General features: G+C 46.2%; 1 protein-coding gene across 5 annotated transcripts in view; it reads right to left on the bottom strand.

Moving 5' to 3' along the window:
• Nucleotides 1-2,611: 2,611 nt before the first annotated feature.
• The window catches only part of BAZ2A (bromodomain adjacent to zinc finger domain 2A), a 73,334-nt gene continuing 56,031 nt past the window's right edge, over nt 2,612-19,914 (bottom strand). For 4 of the 5 annotated variants that reach the window (XM_081317274.1, XM_081317276.1, XM_081317275.1 and 1 more), the window contains 10 exons: nt 18,394-18,977; nt 15,107-15,332; nt 13,452-13,607; nt 13,204-13,367; nt 12,053-12,336; nt 8,781-8,913; nt 8,254-8,400; nt 7,750-8,000; nt 7,350-7,493; nt 2,612-6,669 (listed from right to left, as the gene is read on the bottom strand). In XM_081317274.1, the coding sequence (XP_081173400.1) occupies nt 6,501-6,669; nt 7,350-7,493; nt 7,750-8,000; nt 8,254-8,400; nt 8,781-8,913; nt 12,053-12,336; nt 13,204-13,367; nt 13,452-13,607; nt 15,107-15,332; nt 18,394-18,977 (2,258 nt within the window). In that variant the 3' untranslated portion in view covers nt 2,612-6,500. The remainder of the gene's footprint in view (nt 6,670-7,349; nt 7,494-7,749; nt 8,001-8,253; nt 8,401-8,780; nt 8,914-12,052; nt 12,337-13,203; nt 13,368-13,451; nt 13,608-15,106; nt 15,333-18,393; nt 18,978-19,914) is intronic. The other variant, XM_081317272.1, reaches the window with a different exon arrangement.

Genomic DNA, 19,914 nt, shown 5'->3' with positions numbered 1-19,914 from the left:
GAGAAAACCCTTTTGCTCACTGCTGTTCTTCCATCAGCTGTGGAGTTACAGGAATAAGTGGTTAATTCTCCAGGTTGAAAACTGGGACATTGTCAAGTTCTAGACCCGCCTTTGGCACAAAACCAGCTGGGTGACATGAGCCAGTCGCTGTCTCAGTCCTGGAAAGGAGGCACTGACAAGCCACTTCCGAAAAACCTTGCCAAGACGACCACAGGGGCTTTGTCCGGACAGTTGCTAGGAGTCAACACTGACTCAAAAGCATGCACAAACATACATTGGGTTCACAAGGAAGATTTACTTTTATGTGGCCAAGGAAAAAGGCACTGCTCCTAGGCTGGGTGATTCAAGACTTGGGCAAAAGGATGCAGGCTACTGAATCCCGTGTTCTTTAAGCCACGGGGGTGGGGGGAAGGGGGGGGGAGCTAGCGAAAGCCACCCAGAGCAGCAGGAGATCCTGAAGCAAAGAGCCCAAAGCCAGAAGCTCTCAGACGTGAGGAACACGCTGCCCCACTAACAGCCTGTGAATTAAAATTGGGTACCATCTTAAAGCCAATGATTCCTGTTTACTCGTGACATATCATTGCTACACGCTAGACTATTGCACTGTGTGTGAGAACTTAAATTTCCAGCTGAACCAAAGCTTTATTAATCTACTCTTTATATAACTCATCTGTGAAAACGTTTCAAATTGCTTAGTGTGTGAAGAATGTGGATAAGAAAACCTAAATTGTTCACTTATCCTTTCAGGCCAAATGGAAGTACTTTGCCCCAAGCAAATTACAGACGTGATAGTAGTAGTAACCACCACTTTTAAAGGGAAAGAACAGCTATATTTTTGGAGCTCTTTTAGCAGCTATCATCTCTCTATTTAAAGCCAGCAGGCCATTAAGTATTTGCTGTGGGAAGAAGATCTTTTCTTTGCTGGCAATTCTCCAAAGGTTTCCTGTATAAGCCATTAATTGGAAATAAAATGGTAAGACGAGGAGGCTGGGTTCCTCTGGAAGGGCTTTTCCTGTAGGACAAAATTAAGCCACTAACAATTTGTGGTGAAAATACCTTTCTCGGAGTAGAATCACCCATTGTTAAATCTGATTACTTTGTAATTGTTTGTGTGATTCAGCTTTTCTTGCCTGGAAAAGTCAGCTAGCCTGTTCTGTAGGCAAAGGAAAATGGACCACAAAAATGGAACATTTTTTTGACAAAAGAGAATTTCCTCTTGGGTTGGCAGAAGTCAGATAGCAACCTGAGGTGTCATGGAGTAGCCTTTCTCCCATACGCAGGGCAAGATTTCCAGGTTTGGATTTGTTGGGTTGGAACCAGGGGACTGGGAGTTATAGTCCTGCCTTAAGCACAAAGCCAGCTAAGTGATTTGGGGCCAATCCCTCCCCCTCTCAGCCCTGGGAAGGAGGCAGGGGCAAGCCGCTTCCAAAACTATTTGTTCTAGCAGTCTCCGGTCAGGGGTTGACTCAATGGACCGTAATAATGACAACTTTTTTTTCAAAAATCAAAAAATCCCAAACAATGTGCTTATACCCAGAAAACTAATCCACCATGTGGGAAACAGTTGTGAGGGGGAGAAAAGGCAATATTTGACCATTTTGTTTTGATAAAAAATAAAAATGTTTTTAAACATATACTGTCCATGAAGTGGAATCCTTCTCGGAATGAAAGGGTGAAAACAATGCCAAAGGTAGTGCCACTAACCCCTTAGAAGGTCAGGTTCCAGTCCTGAACCTTCCAATCACTTTAGATCCCACTATCACACTGTTATACACAGCATTACATGTGACTCGCTTGGTACAGATTCTGCACAATAAAGGGAGATTTAATGGGATGTTTAAACAGCCATTCATCTACCTGGTACCTTTTCTTCTGGGAGCGGTAACGTGCGAGAACACGTCTACTAACACAGCCAGAGATTTTGCAACGGTAGCGAGCAAGCCAGCGTGAGCTGTGTGCAGACATGGCAATTCAGAGGATTTAGCTTTTGCCAATCTTAAAACTGCAGATTTTATTTTGGGGGTGGGGAGGGGACTAATTTTTAGCACCTCCAATTGGCCATGTAAAATCTAAAGGATGAAGACAAAGTCTGATGAAACTGGAGAATAGGACTGGGTTTAAGTGCCTATAGAGAAAATCATTTGTCTCTGAATTAAGTTACTCACCTCTTCCTCCAAATCTTTTAAAGCAGTTGTAGTATACTGTAGTGAACAGTGCCAACTGGTCCCCAAGCATTCAAAATGAGCAACATTTGCTATTTACGCACATTTGTTCCAGGCAACTACGTTATCGTGAGATGAAGGCTACAGTTCCGATACCAGTTCTGTAGTTCATACTACAGTTTTGATATCATTGAGAACAGGTGGAGAACTGCGGGCCCTGTGGCTGCCTCTGGCCAGACTACTGAAATTCAAGCCCAGAAAAGTAGAAAATGAGAATTGTGATTCTTTACCCGTTCCTAGCAGGGAATGCAAAAGAAATGTGCCTTAAAGACTAATCGGTGCATCGCGTAGTAAGAGCGGAGGAGGGGAGGATCAAGGGGATGCACACACACACCCCCAAGCAGGGATGATCCAGAGCTCCTATGAGAAAAGACAACATCCTCAGGCAGTTTCTTCTCTATCAAACATGGGTTGTTTTTGTTTATTCTTTGAAACTTGACAAGCACTCTAACATCTGTACTTGTGGAAACATCACAAGGAAACAAACAAGAATTCTAGACTTTTTTTCTTCCTTTTAAACCTTATTAAAAATGAGGTTGGTCCTAAAAATATAGAAAGAAATCAATTTAAATTCACAAAAAACTGTACATTATCAAAAATTCACTAAAACAAACACATTTGGTTATTTCATATAAAAAAGTTTGATTTCCCCCCTCCCCCTTCCTGCTGTTCAGAACATCTCACAGGATGATGGGTTAGTTGGCTCCTTTCCGATACCAAATTAAGATGAAAGGGGAAGAAAAAGCCAGTGGTGAATGATAAGGCCAATTCTAGTTGCAATTCTTAAATTAAATTCCAAAATCCATATAACTTTCAATAAACAAGTTTTTTTAAATAAACTGATTGAAATGACCATATCCCTTAATGAAGATCAAGATTAGGTCAAACCTGGATTCATTCTTTTAAGATGTCTGAGGCTTTGAATCTAGAAATCCAATGTTTCTATAACAAAAAAGAAACCCCAAAACCAAAACCATGAAACTCTAAATTAAAAACCAAAAATTAACATCTCCAACTCTAGTTCTTCATGACTGATGAAAAAGAAAAACCCTAAATGATCTAGAAGGAAAAAAACTACTAAAAACCCACCAAAAGAAGTTTTGTTACAGCACGTTTAGATAAAATATAAATATTTATGCATAATATAAAGTCAGTTTCAAATAGACTTCAACTCTACCTCTTTATTTTAAAAGCCAAAAAACAAAAAAAAATCCCCAAATTTAAAATAAAATAAAGATTGAGGTTATTTGATATAAAAAGGCTACGTTTTGTTGAAAACAATTGGGAAGGAAAGTGAGGTTGGGGTGGAGGAAGCACAGTAAGGGAGGTTTCCGTCTCCAGGTTATATCACCTGCGGTTACATTTTACTTACATCAGTGCTCTTGCAATTGGATTGGTTGACGCGGATTGAGAAAACACCCACACACGTGCATGCACCACGCATACGCACACACACACGCACGCACACACGCCCTTACGTCACTCCGATCTAGCACAGGTGGATATTGGGGAGAAAGCCATCTCCTACTAGGACCCTGCCAGCCAAGTATCTGCCCCAAGTGATACCCGTAATTATAATGGTTTGAGGAGCCAGGCTGGATATGAAAGCAGCGAGGGAGGGAAGGATCCAGGGGGTGGCTTTCTACGCCTCTGATCCACCAAGAGAGATGGAAGAAAAATGGAAGAACCAAGCTTGTTTCCTCTGAACAGACGTCTAGACCTTCTGGAGGGTGCATGGGAATAGGGCTTGCTCAGTCCCCTGCTTCTGGGAGCAGAAACTGGCCAAGGGCCGAACAGCAGAGGCCCCTCGTTGTAGTGTGCCTGGGCGATGGGATTCTCCCAGTCGTGCAGCTCCTGAACCGAGCCCAGGCCAGTGAACGGGTTTCTCTGGCAACTCTCACATTCTCAGCAATGGTGGGAAATGGGATCTCCTGGGTCGTGTTGGAATACAGGTTGCAAACAAGCCTTAACCTATCATCAAGGAATGACAGAGAGAGAGAGAGAGGTTACACTGGGACTGAAAAGAACTGGCCAATTTATCTTTTGTTCAATAAAACCGTCTCGGGGGACGGTTTTTTCTTTTTCTTTTAAAGGACCAACCAGCCAACTGGTGAATGCACTGGCGTGCAATGTGTGTAGTATACACACACATATACATAGACAGGGACATATTGAGATGGAGCCTTTGTTGTGACCACAATCTACTTCTTGCTTCAATAAGAGATAAACAAGGGAGGGAATGACTTGGAGATTGGCTTCAACCAATATTTCAATCTGGCAAGTCTCTAGCACCAGACACTCAAATGCACAGGACCAAATGACAAACTGGTAAAAATGATGTGCGGGAAAACTATTATGGTTGGACTAAATCAAAATTTTGCTTCCTCCTCTCGAAACCTTCAAAACTACGTCCAGATATAAAGTAGATTAAAATATTCACACGTGGTATGTGTATAAATTAAATACTATATAGAAAATGTAGACCAGAAAGAAAAAGAAACATGTATAAACAGATCTGGATCTTTAAACAAGTCAGCTTTGTGGATATTACACAAAGATGTCCAGCTGAGCACTGCTCTATTTCCAATTTCTGAGCTTCCTGGGCAGACGTAGGAAGCAATAACTGGTAGCCCACCTCAGAAAGATTTCGACTTTGCCTTCACTTGCCTTAACATCCAAAGCTGCATTTAGGCTAAGTCTCGGCTCTGATAATCAAAGGAGGCTGCATTTTAGATTACATATATTAAAATATGGTCAGGAAATAGAAACCTAACATAGAAGAAAACAGTAACAATCCTCTATCATCTTGTTGAGGTCCAAATAGCTACTGAAGAACGAAAGGACTGTATTCCTTCCATTACAATGGAGACAATCTCACAACTTTCTCATAAGGGAAGCAACCTTACAATAAGATTATGGTAGTCACGTGCCAAGGCAAGAAACAAACAGTCCTGCCACACATACACAGAGATGGCAGATCAAGCTTTGTAGACGGAAGTTATCCCTGAGGAATAACACTGGGGCAGAGTTGGATGGGGAGAGCTGTGGACATTCAAATAAGGCTGAGTCCTCATTATACGATCTTCAGAAGAACTGGCATCAAGCACCCAAAAGCCAGTTCCTCTAAAGGTACCGACTGGAGGAGCCCAGTCTTGCAAGCTTGCGTACTTTGGTCCCTCATAGGAAATGAACTGTATGATCATTAGACAGAGGAACCTCCTCCCAAAATACTAGGGTAATTCCACTGATTGCCCCTGTGGAGAGATCTGGAAGGGGAAAGAGTGGAAAGATTAGTCCGAGTCAATCATCGTTTGCACAGCTAGAGAAAAATACAATCTGGGTGATACTGACTGCTTAGTGGATAACTGCTGGGGGTCATTTCCACTTTGTTGCATTATTTCCTTAGAAATAAAATTTGGAATAACTCAGTAACTCTGAGCAACGGGGGTTTAAATGTGATAGCTGATGGCAATTAATCCGCTTGCGGAATACCCCACCCACCCTTAACTTTTCATACAGAGGCTTGTATTTGGATACCTCTCCGGCGAAGGGGGCCATCTTGTCTGACTAGAAGGACGAAGCACTTTCAAAGGGAGTGTGCACCCTGCACCTGCACGGGCAGAGCCCCTCGACCTCCTATCCCAATGCACATACCAACTCTAAACTCTACTCGCGGGTTTAGAAAAGGAAATCGGGCTAGAAGAAAAAAGTCGGCCACAGAAAGGAAAGCTTTTCCGAAAGGGGGGAAGCGGGGGTGAGGCAGAGTTGGGAGGGGCAAGGAGAAGAGAAGCAGCATGTTTTAGTTTCGTCAAGGTTGTCATTCCCAGAGGCAGGAGTGATCTTCTTTTATACATTTCAATGAGAATCTAAGAAGGAGGAAAACTTAACGTCCACATTACTGGCCATTAATGTATGGTACTGACACTGCACAGAAAAAAAAAGTGTTCTTACACATTCACTAAGAACTATTGCTATTATTAAATAGCCCCAGCTAAGGTGGGGGATGTGGGTGGTTGTTGTTGTTGTTTTCCATTTTGAAAAAGGAGAAAGATATATATTTTATTTGGCTTATACAGTCAAAGTTTGTGTTGCTTGGAGTGAAGAGAATCAAGGCGTGATGTTAAATGCCAATCCAAGTCCAGTCATTGTGAGGGGGGGGGGAATTAAATCAGCAGGTAGCAAGTTGAGCTCCAGAAGAGACAAGTGTGCAGCCCAGGGTAAAAGGGGAGGCACTTTCCCCCCCTTCGGCTCCTTCCACTTCTGCCCGTTCTGCCAGCTTCATGGGTTTGTCTCGTCTTTTCCCTGATAAAATTCCTCCCACCGGCTCTCAAAAAAATGGCGCATAGCCAGCCCCGCCTTGCCCACCTCCGACTCATCTTCGTTAAAGGTCCGGCAGTTGTCAAACACCAGGAAAGCATCAGCAGCAAACTCCTCACAACTGCTGTATCTGTGGATCACAAAAAGCAGGGGTGAAGGTAAAAGTATGGCACCGAGACACACGTGTCAATTATTGAGCATTTCCTTTTTTTTCCCCCAATAGCTTCATTCTCCTCTTTTCATTTCTCCTCACAACCCTCTGCCAATTGTTGGCATGTCTTTCTGAATTTAATACAGGCCATATATAATGACATTTAGCAGCTCCTCAAAACCATCCCGGTCTGATATGCCTCTCTTCAAATAAGCATTAGAACGTGCTCTCCACAGCAGACCTCTTTCCAGAAGCTCTGAAGTTGACTGCCATGATGGCTAACCCTCCCTCCCTCTCCGAAACTGAGGAGAAATGGAAATCCCCACCCCCATCCTTACAGGAAGCAGCCCCAGCCATTTGGTCTCATCAGATCTCCTCCACCACTTGCACAGCCCTGAAAAAGATGGGAAGTGCAAGTATTTTTTGAAGGAACGGCGGTTAATCATTGACTAGGAAAAAAGCCAGCAGGTGGAATGTGGCACTTAAGTACGATAAACGTGCTCCTTACACTTGGTTACTTAAATGGTCGCTTACTGACAAAGTTACTAACTTACCGACAGTTGTATCTATCGGTAAAGAGAGGGAAGGAAAAGGAGGGTCTCTCTGCAATTCCAAATGCCTTGCCCTGGCTCTATTCACAAGCCCTGCCACGTACTCACCCGCCACGCAACAACCGGGCCCTCATGGTGGCAAAGTCCATGGGATTCTTGATGATCTTCCGGTAGCCAGGCACTAGTCGGGGGTTAACAGGCTCCAGGAAAGGCCAAGCAGCTTCATGGGATTCCATCTCCATCAAGATGATCCTGAAAAAGAAGAGCCGACACTGAGTGGCATTCAAGGGAACAATTCTGGCCAGAAGAGAGGAGTGTTATTTGGCCTCTTTTAATCCAGAAAGTCACTTTTGAGTGACATCTCTCTCTCTCTCTCTCTCTCTTTTTTCCTCCTTATTAACTTTTGCCGATGCATACCTGAATCCCCGTTCCCACCTTTTCCAATTCCCTCTGGGAAACGTCCCATAAACCTCTCCCTGACCCTAATTGGCAGACGTGAAACACCTACTCGCAGAAAGTCAGGTCAGCGCTCTGGCCTCGGGTAGACACTCTTCTTCGTTTGGAGGGAGAGAGGCCTTCACCTGAGTAGCGAGGGGATGTATTTGCCAGGACACCACTGTGTTGCTGGGAGGCGGCTGCAGCTGCTGACCGAGATCGAGGGCTCAGCTCTTCCTTTCCCCCCAAAGGCCCAGAAGTGCCACTTTTCCGCTTCTTACCCCGTCGTGGAGAGCCATACTCATCTTGATATTCCCCTTGCATCTGCATCATGAAAACATTGGGGGACAGAAAGAGAGAAGAGAGAAACTATCATCAAGTCCTGGATTAGGAGTCCCTTTCAGTGTAGTCAATGCTATCTGCTAGTAAGCGTGCCAGTTTCCTCATAGGTGAGCGTGGCACTGCGTCCCGCCCTTTCTCCCCTGGAACGCGAAGGCACTCGGTGAGAACAAAAGGAAATCTTGCCAACCCAGGAAAAAAAGATCAGGGTCTTGGAGACAAGACACGAAGTGGGTACCTGAGCGATGCAGAGAGAGCAGAACCAATCCCCGTCTGGCACCTCTGCCATCTTGGGTCGATGGCAATAGAGATGGCAGCCGCGGTCACAGCTATCGCACAACAGCAGATTCTCATCATCGTCCCCTTTTCGGCACACGAGGCAAGTCTGGAAAACAGAGAAGACAAAAATGGATAACCCCAAATCTCTTAACAGGATTTCCTATTCTCCTTCTCTAAAGTGAAACATCTTCTCACCCCAAAGGTGAGCTCCTCCTGGATGAAATTCACCCAGGCTAAATCTTTGCTTGAGATACACCTCTTTCGAACAAAGATACCACCCCATGCATCCAACAACTTTTCTTTTTAAACTTCTGGTTAGCATTAGCTTAGCCATATACATGCCTATAACCAAGCCAGAAGAAGAGTCACTAGTACTTTTTCCTGCAACAAGCATTTCACGGGTGACTTAACTGGCTTGGGTATCTCTTTTAGATTTGGTTACACTTCCTACCCTAACGCTCTTTCAGCCCTAGGCCCCTTCCTCACCGCTCTGACAACGGATTTCTCCCATGCTATAGAGAGCTCCAGTTGGTAGATGCACAAAGAGACTTGTGCTGCACTATGGCATCTTTCCAAAGTCTGGCGCCACATTCGCATCCGTGGTGTGATTTCGTATGTGCTGTAGAAAAAAAAATAATAATTGTTAGATAAGGAACATCAATTTCAGTCAGCAAAATGTATGATTAGTGAAGAGACATCAAAGAACCTCTGTAGAAGGTCAAGTCTAGGGGACCTGCATCTCAATCCTTACTTGTATAATAGATTACAACGATTATCGGATTCAAGTCGCTAGAAGTTCAAATAGGCTGGAAATCAGGCGACCAAGAACCATACCATACCCATGTCCTAAAAGCTTTGTTCCAGAATGCCAATGAACCCAGTAGATGAAATGGGTACCAAAGGCTCAAGCCTCTTATTCTATTAGAAGATATGGCAAACTATGATGATGTTTACCTCTGACTAAGAGCTGAGAAAATTGGGCTCAGAATCTCAATAATAAGAACATCTAGATGAGAGGAGACAAAGGAGTAAGTAAACTAACAATTTTCTTCTGGACAGTCTTTGATTAAAGTATTTGCTTTGTCTGAACCATCTGCTCCCTGGAATAGAATTCCTTTGGGGATCCGTAGGGCTCCCACCCCGTAGCTCAAGGGTGTCAAACTCAATTTCATTGAGGGCCGCATCAGCATTGCGGTTGCCCTCAGGGGGCTGGGTGGGCGTGGCCTACTGGGTGGGCGTGGCTAGAGTGCGTATGGCCTACTGGGTGGGCGTGGCCAGCTCTACATCCTTCGCATCAAGGGTGCCCATGGGGGCCTGGGCAGGAGTGGGAGAGATCTGAGGGTCTCTGGCAGAAGGAGGGTCTCTGGGCCAGGGCCAAGGCAGTGGGGGCCGTTCCCTCACTGTTTCCAGGATGGCTTCGCGGGCCACATGAAACCACTTTGCGGGCCGCATCCGGCCCCCGGGCCTTGTGTTTGACATGTCTGCCGTAGCTGTTCCACAAATTTGACTTAGATTTAGAGAATTCCAAAGTCCAAGAGACAGTGACTTCTGCTGCTGGAAGGCCACATTCCAAAAGCAGAGGGCTTGAAATTGTGGGGATTTAGGGAGTTGATTTTTTTTTTAAGGAGTACAGGTAGTCCTTGGCTTACAACCAATCATTTAGTGACCATTCAAAATTACAGCAGCATTGAAAAAAGCGATTTATGACCTTTTTTTAACACTTACAACCGTTGCCGCAATTTGGACACTTGGCAACTGGCATGTTTTTATGATAGTTGTGGTGTCCTGGGGTCACGTGATCACCTTTTGTGGCCTTCTGACAAGCAAAGTCAATGGGAAGCCAGATTCACTTAAGAACCATGTTTCTAGCAACTGAAGTGATCCATTTAAGAACTGTGGCAAGAAAGGTTGTAAAATGGTCCCAAACAACTGTCTTGCTTAACTAAATTTTGGGCTCAACTATGGTCGTAGGTTGAGAACTACCTGTAAAATGGGCACCTTAAGCCTTGGCAAAGCTCAAAGCACCATTTTTTGCCCCTTAAATCTTCCCCCAGCACCCCAAAATGCAAGAAAGAATCAAACATTTTGGCCCCACTATTCCTGGGAAACCTCTAAGAGGTAATGAAAGGATGCTGGTGGGCTGCCCACAGCCTGAGTACAGTTTTTATAATCCTACTCTATTTAGCTCTTTAGAAGGCCAGATCCTGAAGCTAAAACTCAAATACTTTGGCCACCTAATGAGAAGGAAGGACTCACTGGAGAAGAGCCTAATGCTGGGAAAGGTTGAGGGCAAGAGAAGAAGGGGACGACAGAGAAAGAGGTGCCTGGATGGAGTCACTGAAGCAGTAGGCGTCAGCTTAAATGGACTCCAGAAGATGGTAGAGGACAGGAAGGCCTGGAAGAACGTTGTCCATAGGGTCGCGATGGGTCGGACACGACTTCGCAACTAACAATAACCACTCTATTTAGATGCAGCAATACAAGTTGTCATCCACAGACCACAAAGACTGCCTTTTCTGGTCACTTAAACTCCTTCTATTTTTAGTTTGCCAAAATCTTCCAAAAGATTAGTTCCTAAAATGCCTTAGCACATGAACATGTATCTTTTTAGTAAATTTTAGCCATTTTGAAGAACGCTGACATTTTCTGGTAAATTTAAAATATTACCAAATTAAATGCTACAGTCCACTAACATGCAAGTATTATTTTCATACATTCAGTAGAAAGGCTCCATTGTTTTCCCCTGGTGCTACTGTACACTACAAACAAACTAACAAAAAAGAGCAAGAAAAATCTCCCCGAAGCCCGTTGTGGCCAACCTTGGGGTCCTTCTTCCTTTTAACACAGAGACACATACAAGACAAGGAAAGTCTCAAATCTCCCCAGCCCCGTCTTTTTTTGTTTTCATTTCTCTTCTTTTAATCTTTCCATATTTTTTTCCTCTATGAGACTGGAGGTCATAGGCAAAAATGCTGCTTTTCTTTTTTCCAACCATGTTTTTGCAGAAAGGGTGCGTTTATAAAAGAGAAGGATAAGCAAGTATCAGAAGATGGGTAGCAAACAAAACTTTACAGTAGTTCTTGACTATAACTGAGCCCGGAATTACAGTGGTAAGTAGTTATGATCGTAAGTTGAGGCACTCACGTAACCGGAAGTAATTTTCCAACCTGTCTTGCAACAGTTGTTGAGTGATTGCCGTGGTCTTTCAGGGACCTTACTTATTTGAACTGGCATTTTTTGCTGGAAACTAGTAAAAACCTCCCCGAGTCGAAGGCACATGATTGCAGAACTCCATGATCATAAAAGTTAACATGCTTGACGTGTGGTCACGTGACTGTGCCGGGGTGGGGAAAACAAACCATTCATGATGGATGTGGAGGCTTTGCAGGCCATTAAGAACCGATTTCACGGCCATCAGAACCTCAAGTGGCCACAAAAGGACCAGTTGTTAAGTGAGGACTACCTGTACTCGGTTCTATCCCAATAAAACAAGTTTTCTGCTCCTCTTGCATTAGCTGATAACAGCAGTTATCACATCCTCCTGTCATCTTCAATCGGGCAACTGGCCTAGAAATCAATCATTCTAAAAAGTTCACATCACGCCAGTCTAGCGAAATGTAAAAAAAAAAAAAAACAAACACAACGCGCAATCAACAGACTTTGGGATTCTTGAGCCGCTGTTTTTAACAACCTGGGATATAGAATCACTGGGTATAAATTTGCCAATTCAGCCATTAATAAAAGAAGGAGGCGCTCACATTTCCGTGGTCCCCTGCTCCAAGGTACCGGGGTTACTCAGCAGAGCTTTTTCTACCACCACCTCATGCGTGGGCCAGAGAGGTTCTCTGAGGTATCTCCGCTCCAAGTTCTGCTCCAGGTCTGCAAGGCGGAGCACCGCAAGATCCAGAGGGTTGTTCGATTCACGCTGCAGGACAGATCCCTCTCGCTTGTTTTTTACAGTGATGTCTTCCAGGAGTTCTAGTTCACGTTCACAGTACCGCAAGTCTTTCCTAACGGAATCAGGATCTGGGCTCGTCCATCCCTAGAGGGAAGGCAAAGGATCAAAACCAAAACGACAAATAAAAAAAAATATTCGGAGGAAATGATGACAGCACAGGCTGTGAACGCTCAGAAGCAATTTGGAAGGTTTCTCCAAATAACGATTCAAACCGGTCCCGAAAGCTACTCTTTGCCATTTCAGACCCTGACTGTTCCTCTGCCACTGCCCCTGGGAAGCTTCGTGTCAAATGGCGATGATACTCACCGAATGGAGTCCCGGTATTCTAAGAATGAAGAACACATCCAAAATAAAATCTACCTATCTAAACAAAACAGCCTAAATTATGACCACAGGGAAGCAGTGTCCATGCAACTGTAATTTGCCACGGAAAGATAGCTATACTCAAAATACTTACTATCCAAAATCAACTAGTATTTTGCAGTTTCATTTAGCTGCCGTTTCAGCGCAACTGTCCCTTTAGGAGAGTAACGCCAGTAAGTTAAAAATGAAAATGTTACCATCCATCCTAGTGTTTTAAGATGGCCTAGATGATTTCTCTAGTCCAGCGGTCACCAACCTTTTGGGCACCAGGTACCGGTGCCACGGAGAGAGCTTTTTTCGTGGACTGGAGGAGGTACGGTTTCACATGCTCCCTGCATCCCACAGATGGGGCTATGCTTGTTTGTGCAGCCCAGTTTCTGGCATCCCGCGGCCCAGTGTCGGTCCACGGACCGGGGGTTGGGGACCCCTGCTCTAGTCCTGAGTGCTAATCTTCAAAACTTAACTTCACGGTGCATCGAATGATTATTTTCAGGATGAGCTTTGGAATCTAAGCCTCCTTCAACATCCTGGTCAAAGGGCATACCACTGTCGACAGGAGAGCAGATTCCACAGAATCTTAGCACTTACTCGAATCTGTAGATCGGCCATGAGCACCCGCTGCTCAAGCTCCTCCACCCACTGAAGCACTGATAGGTCTGTCTCAAAGGCACGCTCAGACATGGACCACTGCACCAGGGCTTCTTGAGAGATAAGGTGGCTGGCCACCTCAGAATGAATCTTGAAGATGGGATCTAGGTAGGAAGGTCAAAAAAGTCAATTAAAAAAAATCAAGCTTCTGCTCACAGGCAGCGGACCAGAGAACGGGAAATTCTTACCACTGGCAGCTCGAGCACACACATCCCGTAGGTAATCCTTGTGCTTGGTAAGGTGCTTCTGCAGGGCTTTTTCCCGGATGCCTCGTGGGTGTAGTACCTCCACCACAGCTTCCAGCTCCTCTGGATCCTGCAACCACCACCAGCCACTCTGCATCTCTGCAAGGGAAGGACAGAAGATGCTCAGAGCCTGGCACCTTCCCAAAATTACCAATTCCAATAGAAGCTAATATCTATGGCTCAGGTTTGAACCGCGGAGACCTTGGCGCTCGCTGAATTTGGTTGTTTGCCTGCAGATGTTTCATTACCCGATTACATTTCATCATCAGTGTGCACTGAAGATTTTACCTACTTAGCAAGCAAACAACCACTACCGATTTCATCAAGATGCTTGACACCATGGCATATCCAGGGTATCCACCGTCTTGAGTATACAGGTAGGCCTCGAGTTACAAGTGTAATGGAGCCTGCCCACTCCACTCGTAGAGTGAATCTCATACCTCAAATGAGGTCACTCCCTTGCTCGCACCTAGTTAAGCGAAGATGAGGTATCTCAGGGTGGGGAAGGGCACGGAGGGCCTAGTGATGGAACAGGCCCCCAAGGCCTCCCCGACCCACTAAGATGCCGCATGCTTTCCCCTCTCTTCCTGCCGTGCCGGACTCACCTGGAAAAGATCCGTCTCCTCTCTGCCGCAGTTCCTGCTGCCACCCGGATCTGAGGCTGGGGGATGCTTCCATTCCCCCCCCCCCACGGCCCGATCTGGCCTTTTGCAGGCTGCCGCCCCCGCCCAGAAACAGACCGCCGGAGAGCTACGTAAGTGTTCCCTGGCCTCAGATTCGGGCGGCAGCAGCCTGGAAAAGGCCTCTGGGGCTCCGATCCAGCCTCCGGAGGCAAGTGGAAGCGCCCACTGGCTTCAGTTCCATTCTCTGTTGCAGTGAACAGAGGCCTAAAGTACCATGAGATCATGCGAGATCAGTAGCATGAGATCTCACCCCACTGATCTCACGTGATCTTGCGTTACTTTAGGCCTCCATTCTCTGCGAACTGATTGAAGGCCTGGAGCAGCCAAGAAAGTGAAGGATCTCAATCTTTGTAGGGAAAGTATTGAAGGCCTGGTGCCTAGGGAGACCCAGGATGGGGAGGGAGGGAATAACCAGGGTGAATGCTGCAGAGCCACTGAAGTCGCTCGTAAGGGCGAACGACTGCCGTGGTGCTGCAATATTTGTAACTTTGGGACTTGCTCGTAAGCACTAGGGGGCGCTCATTGTGTAACTTTGAATGAGCATTAACACTCGTATAACTCGGGGATTACCTGTACTGTCAAAAATGTATACATTGTGTGTGTGTGTGTGTGTGTATACATATATACATACACATATACATATATATACACACACATACATACATATATACATACATCTACACGCACACACACACACACACAAGCATGCTCTCTCATCACCAAAAAGTTTCTTGTCCCTTAGTTACTGAATGGCTCACAACTTAGTTGTGCATCACCTAGACATGAAACTGAACTAATTTTCCCAACTACGCTTTTGCAAAACATAAAACATATTTTTTTTCACTTTCTCTTTCTGTCATCCCTTCAAAGAATCCAGCAGACGGACCAGGAACTACAGATGTGTTTGTCACTTACCAGGAGGTATAGGCTGTGCTGTCAGCTGGGTCAAGTATTTCTGTTCAATTTGTTTGAAAAGTTTAGTGGGGGGGCGCCCCCTTCGCCTTGGCTGCCCTAAAGGTTCAAGGATCTTTTTGGAACTATCCTTGGCTCTGGAGCAAGTGCTGTGGACCCTGGAGCTGGAATGCAATGGAGTAGAGGACAGTGGTGCCAATGCTGGGCTAGAGGTGGAATAGCCATTCAGCTGTGGAAGGGAAAATTCAAAAAGCATTTGCATTAAGCATTGCTATAGGAAGCATAACAACATTTAGAAAAGAATAACATCATTAGAGAATTGGAAGGAAGCTTAGAGGATGCCAAGTCCAACCCCTTGATCAGTACAAGGATTCTCTAGAGCAGGGGTGTCAAACTGCTGGCCTGCGGGCTGGACGCGTCATCAGGAAACTGTGCCCACCCCATAGCCGGCAAGGAAGAAAAAACTCCGATACATCATGCGACGTCACGTGACGTCGCGAGTTTGACATGTCTGCTCTAGAGCATCTTTGACAGATGATCATCTAGTCTCTCTCTGAAGACCGCTACCATCTTTCCCCGAAAATACAACCTACCCGGAAAATAAGACCTAGCTTGATTTTTTGGGGGTGGGCCTAATATAAGCCCTAACCCCCCACAAAATAAGACCTACTTAAGACCCTGCCCACTCTGTCCCATCGTAGGTTTTTTGGCAGGCCAGATCGCATGCCTCCCCCTCCCCTTGCCTTGCCTGCTGCCAATGCCGCCGCTGCGAGATGGCCTGAGCGCTAAGGGAGCCGGGGGCCTGAGGAAAGCAGAGGCTGCCTCCTTCCTATCCCTGCCCTGGATGAGGGAATCCAATGGGCAGGCGGGGGTGGAGACTGGCCGGGGTCTCAACCAGCAGCTTCTCTCTTTTGCTCTCATCCCAAAGCAGCCTCTGGACGCGGCCTGCCCTGCAGGCTTCGCCGGCTTTCTCTTCCTCTGCGGAAGGGCGGGAAAGAAAGCTGGGCATCCCGAGATGTCCCATTCTGGGAGGCGGATCAGGTTTCCCTCAGTGGGGGAGGAAGGCTTTGGAAACTGCCTTTTCATTTACATTTATCATCAATATTGTGATCCGTCCCTTTATTTAAAAAAATAAAAAATGATTTGTATTTACCACGATTAGCCTCCTTGATCGCCAATGGGACGGCACAGCGTGAATCCTGCGCATGAGCTGCGGAAATACAGACACTCGCACCCTCAAAGCTCACACCGCTTCCTCACTCGGAGTGCAGAACCGCTTTACGTGAGCGTTGAGCTTTGTGGCTCAGCTAAACTCTTCAGCTGTGGCGGGCCGCAGTTCCCATCAGCTTCAGGAAGTCTGGGCGATGGAAACCTTAGGCCAGGCTCCTGGCAGCTGAAGCAATCCGCCTCACCCGGGGTCAGGTTAGCCGTTGCCAGAGGCGTGGCCCATCCCCGTCCTCCAGCTCCGCCGCACCTGCGGGACAAGCCTCCCACGACGGCCAACCTGACCCTGGGTGAGCCGGATTGCTTACAGGGAGAGGCTGCGCGTTGCAGGAGGATGACTGCAAAGGGCGCTCACGGATCCCTGCAGCTCCTGGAGGCTCTGAGCACTGTTTTCGGTGCCGCTCTGTTCCCTACCCTCGCTAGGCTGATCTGGTGGACGGGACTGTCTTCCGCCTTCCCCACCACTCCGTTGGCAGCTGATGCTGCCCTCCCGAGAGGTGGCGTAGCGATTGGACGGCAACTATGCTACAAAGGGGAATAGAACATCCCCCAAACCTCAGCCATCCTCTCCACAGCAAGCTGCAGCTGATCCGAACCGCTGCTTAAAACAGCGAGGCAGACACGCACACACACAGAGTGCCAAAAACAGCCCTCGGAGCCTCCAGGAGCTGTGGGAATCCAAGTGTGCCCTTTGCAGTCGTCCTCCTGCAACGTGCTGCCTCTCCCTGAATGCACTCTGGCTCCCTGACCCCGGGCAAGCCGGATGGCTTCAGCTGCCAGGAGCCTGGCCTAAGGTTTCCATCGCCCACGTTTCCTAAAGCTGATGGGAACTGCGGCCCACCACAGCTGAAGAGTTTAGCTGAGCCACAAAGCTCAACGCTCACATAAAGCGGTGGCGCGCCCTGAGAGAGGAAGCGGTGTGAGCTTTGAGGGTGCGAGTGTCTGTATTTCCACAGCTCATGCGCAGAATTCACACTGCGCTGTCCCACTGGTGATCAAGGAGGCTAATCGTGGTAAATATAATTTTTTTTAAATAAAGGGACGGATTACAATATTGATGATGAATGTAAATGAAAAGGCAGTTTCCAAAGCCTTCCTCCCTCACCCAGGGAAACCTGAGTCACCTGGTGAGACGAGGCGACGGCCGGGCTGGGCTTTGTGTTGAAAAAAATAAAACACCCTCCGAAAATAAGCCCTAATGGGGTTGTTTTTTTTTTGGACCAAAAATAAGACTCGGGCTTATTTCCGGAGAAACATGGTAGTGATCATCAGTGATTATTTGGTGTTTTGTTTCACTTGCTGACAGCTCATAGATTCAGGAAGTTCCTCCTGATATTACTCTGAACCTCCATCCATGTCCTTTTAACCCATGTTTAAAGTCGTACAGAAAATAAGTTCTCTCCTTTTTCTGTTTAACAGCCCTTTCAGATAGTTTAGAACCGCTATCGTACCTCATGTTTTCTCTAGGCTAAGGGTAGCCACATCCTTTAAGGGTTCTCATTGGGTTTGGTTTCCAGGTCCTTGGCCGTCGAGGTAGCCTTCCTCAGAATTTGCTCCAATTTGTCACTGTTGTATCTAGAACTGGACTTAGTACCCCACGTGGGGTCTGATCAAGGCAGAGCAGAACAACTAACTACCTTCTGTTATCTGGACTCTCTGCTTCTGTTAATGTACCCCAAGACAGCATTTCTCTTTTTAGCAGCTGCATCAACTGTTGGCTTAAGTTTAACTTGCGGTCAACAAAGACACTTAGAAGTCTTTCACGTGCAGTACTGCCAATCCAAGGCTCCCCCATTCTACATTTGTGCCATACAATTTTCCTACTCGTTTTGTTCTTCTAAAAACATTTTTTTAAAAAAAAAATGTTTTCCCTGCAGAAGCCATACCATTCTTAAGGAAATGGATCTTACGTGTTACTAATGTGCGACCTCCAATCCCAAAATGTTCCAAGCCTTTGTCTCAGAAATGAATAAAGCTTTACATCCCCCAACTCCTTTATATCCACAGGAACAATTTCCTTCTGCCGAGTCAAAGCGAAGCTTTTAACCTGGTGTTAAAGCACTCACCTGCTGAGCAGAAGTCTTTGACTGGTCCTTGGTAGATGGCCTGCAGAGCTGTGAGGTTCGAGAGGGTCGCTCAGTGGAAGAAGGGGCAAGTGAAGAGTCATTGCACGATGTCCTGGGCAGCAAATTGAACCAGGTCACCTGTGTTTCGGAGATACTTTCGTCATCTGCTGTAGAGTCCGGCAGGTCATCTGGAGGTAACGGATCCCCTTTGCCAGGGCTGCTGTCTGGGGTGAGCACAGAGCTGTTAAACAATGAAGAGGCCTGCTGCGTCTGGCTGAGCCAAGAGAGAAAGGCTGACTGACTGAGGTCATGCTGAGACTGGCCCAGGGACACTGGATCTTCCAAAAACCCATTGACAGACAAGGGCGTGGGCTCTGGCAACTTGGATTCCAGATGCTCTGGTGGTGACAGGCCTACGTTGCCTCTCCATGGCCAACTCCACGATCTCGAAGTTGTGCAGTTCATATAATCGGGATCTGAGGGTGTGTCAGTGTTCTCCTTTTTGACTGACGGTGCTTCATGTTCTTCCTCTTTCAGAGCCTCTCCCTTTTCCAATGAGTTCTTGGACACTGGGAGGGATGCTGCTTTTGGGGGGACAACAAAGAAGAGAAAGTTGGGTAACTTTCACCACTAGATGGTGCTCAAACCTACTGAAGTGAAAGAAGCAACAGAATCTAATGTCCTACCAGCAGCATCTAAACTCCCTTTTTACGACCCTGTAATCCCTTAATCTGAGGTAGAGTCAGAGTGACTGGATGGAGCTGAGCATTTACTGGCCAGATGCCCTTCCTGATGCCACACGAAGTTCGCAGCAGATATTTTTTTTTCTTTTGCTCCCTAGGAGAAAAACATCTGCCACTACCTAGGATTGAACTCTCAACCTTCCAAATGGGAGGCCAGTGTCTTCACCACTAGGCCACCGTGCCACTCACTACCAAAAAATATCTACGCCACTGAAAGTATCCCCCAGTCTCCAGTTGCCAGATACACACCGCCAGGTAGATATCACACTAGAAAAATGGCAGAGGATGTTCTAGAAGGAAAAAAAAAGATGGAACAAAGAAAATAGTACTTTCCTCTTCCCATTATAAATTACCCAGCTCACAATTTTTTTTCAACTGACGGCATGATGGTCAAATTGTACAACCAAAATCCAGAGGGCAATTTGGTCAGCAGATACTGTAATTCAGTGATGGAGTTATTAAGGAAGGCTTTGTAAAGCGCTATTCTTTATTTTCTATTTACACTTCTTTAAATTTGTCTTATTAGTTGTTACCTATTGCCAATGGTAACCATCCTGCTCCTTGGGGGCCAGTAATGAAGGTGTATCGTATATAAGTAGCCTTCAACTTACCACTGGTCAATTAACAACCATTCGGGATTATGACGGACTTGAAAAGTTACCTGTCCTTGAAGTTACACCTGTCGTATCTCTGTGGTCCCGGCTGCATTTCAAGGCCTTGGCAACTGGCTCATATTTATGACTGGTTGCAGCATCCCACAGTCACCTGATAGCGTTTT

This window comes from Vipera berus (assembly GCF_964194415.1).
Source record: "Vipera berus genome assembly, chromosome: 2".
Lineage (NCBI taxonomy): Eukaryota > Metazoa > Chordata > Lepidosauria > Squamata > Viperidae > Vipera > Vipera berus.
Note: the sequence above shows the minus strand (reverse complement) of the source record. Positions and strands in the feature narration are given on the sequence as shown.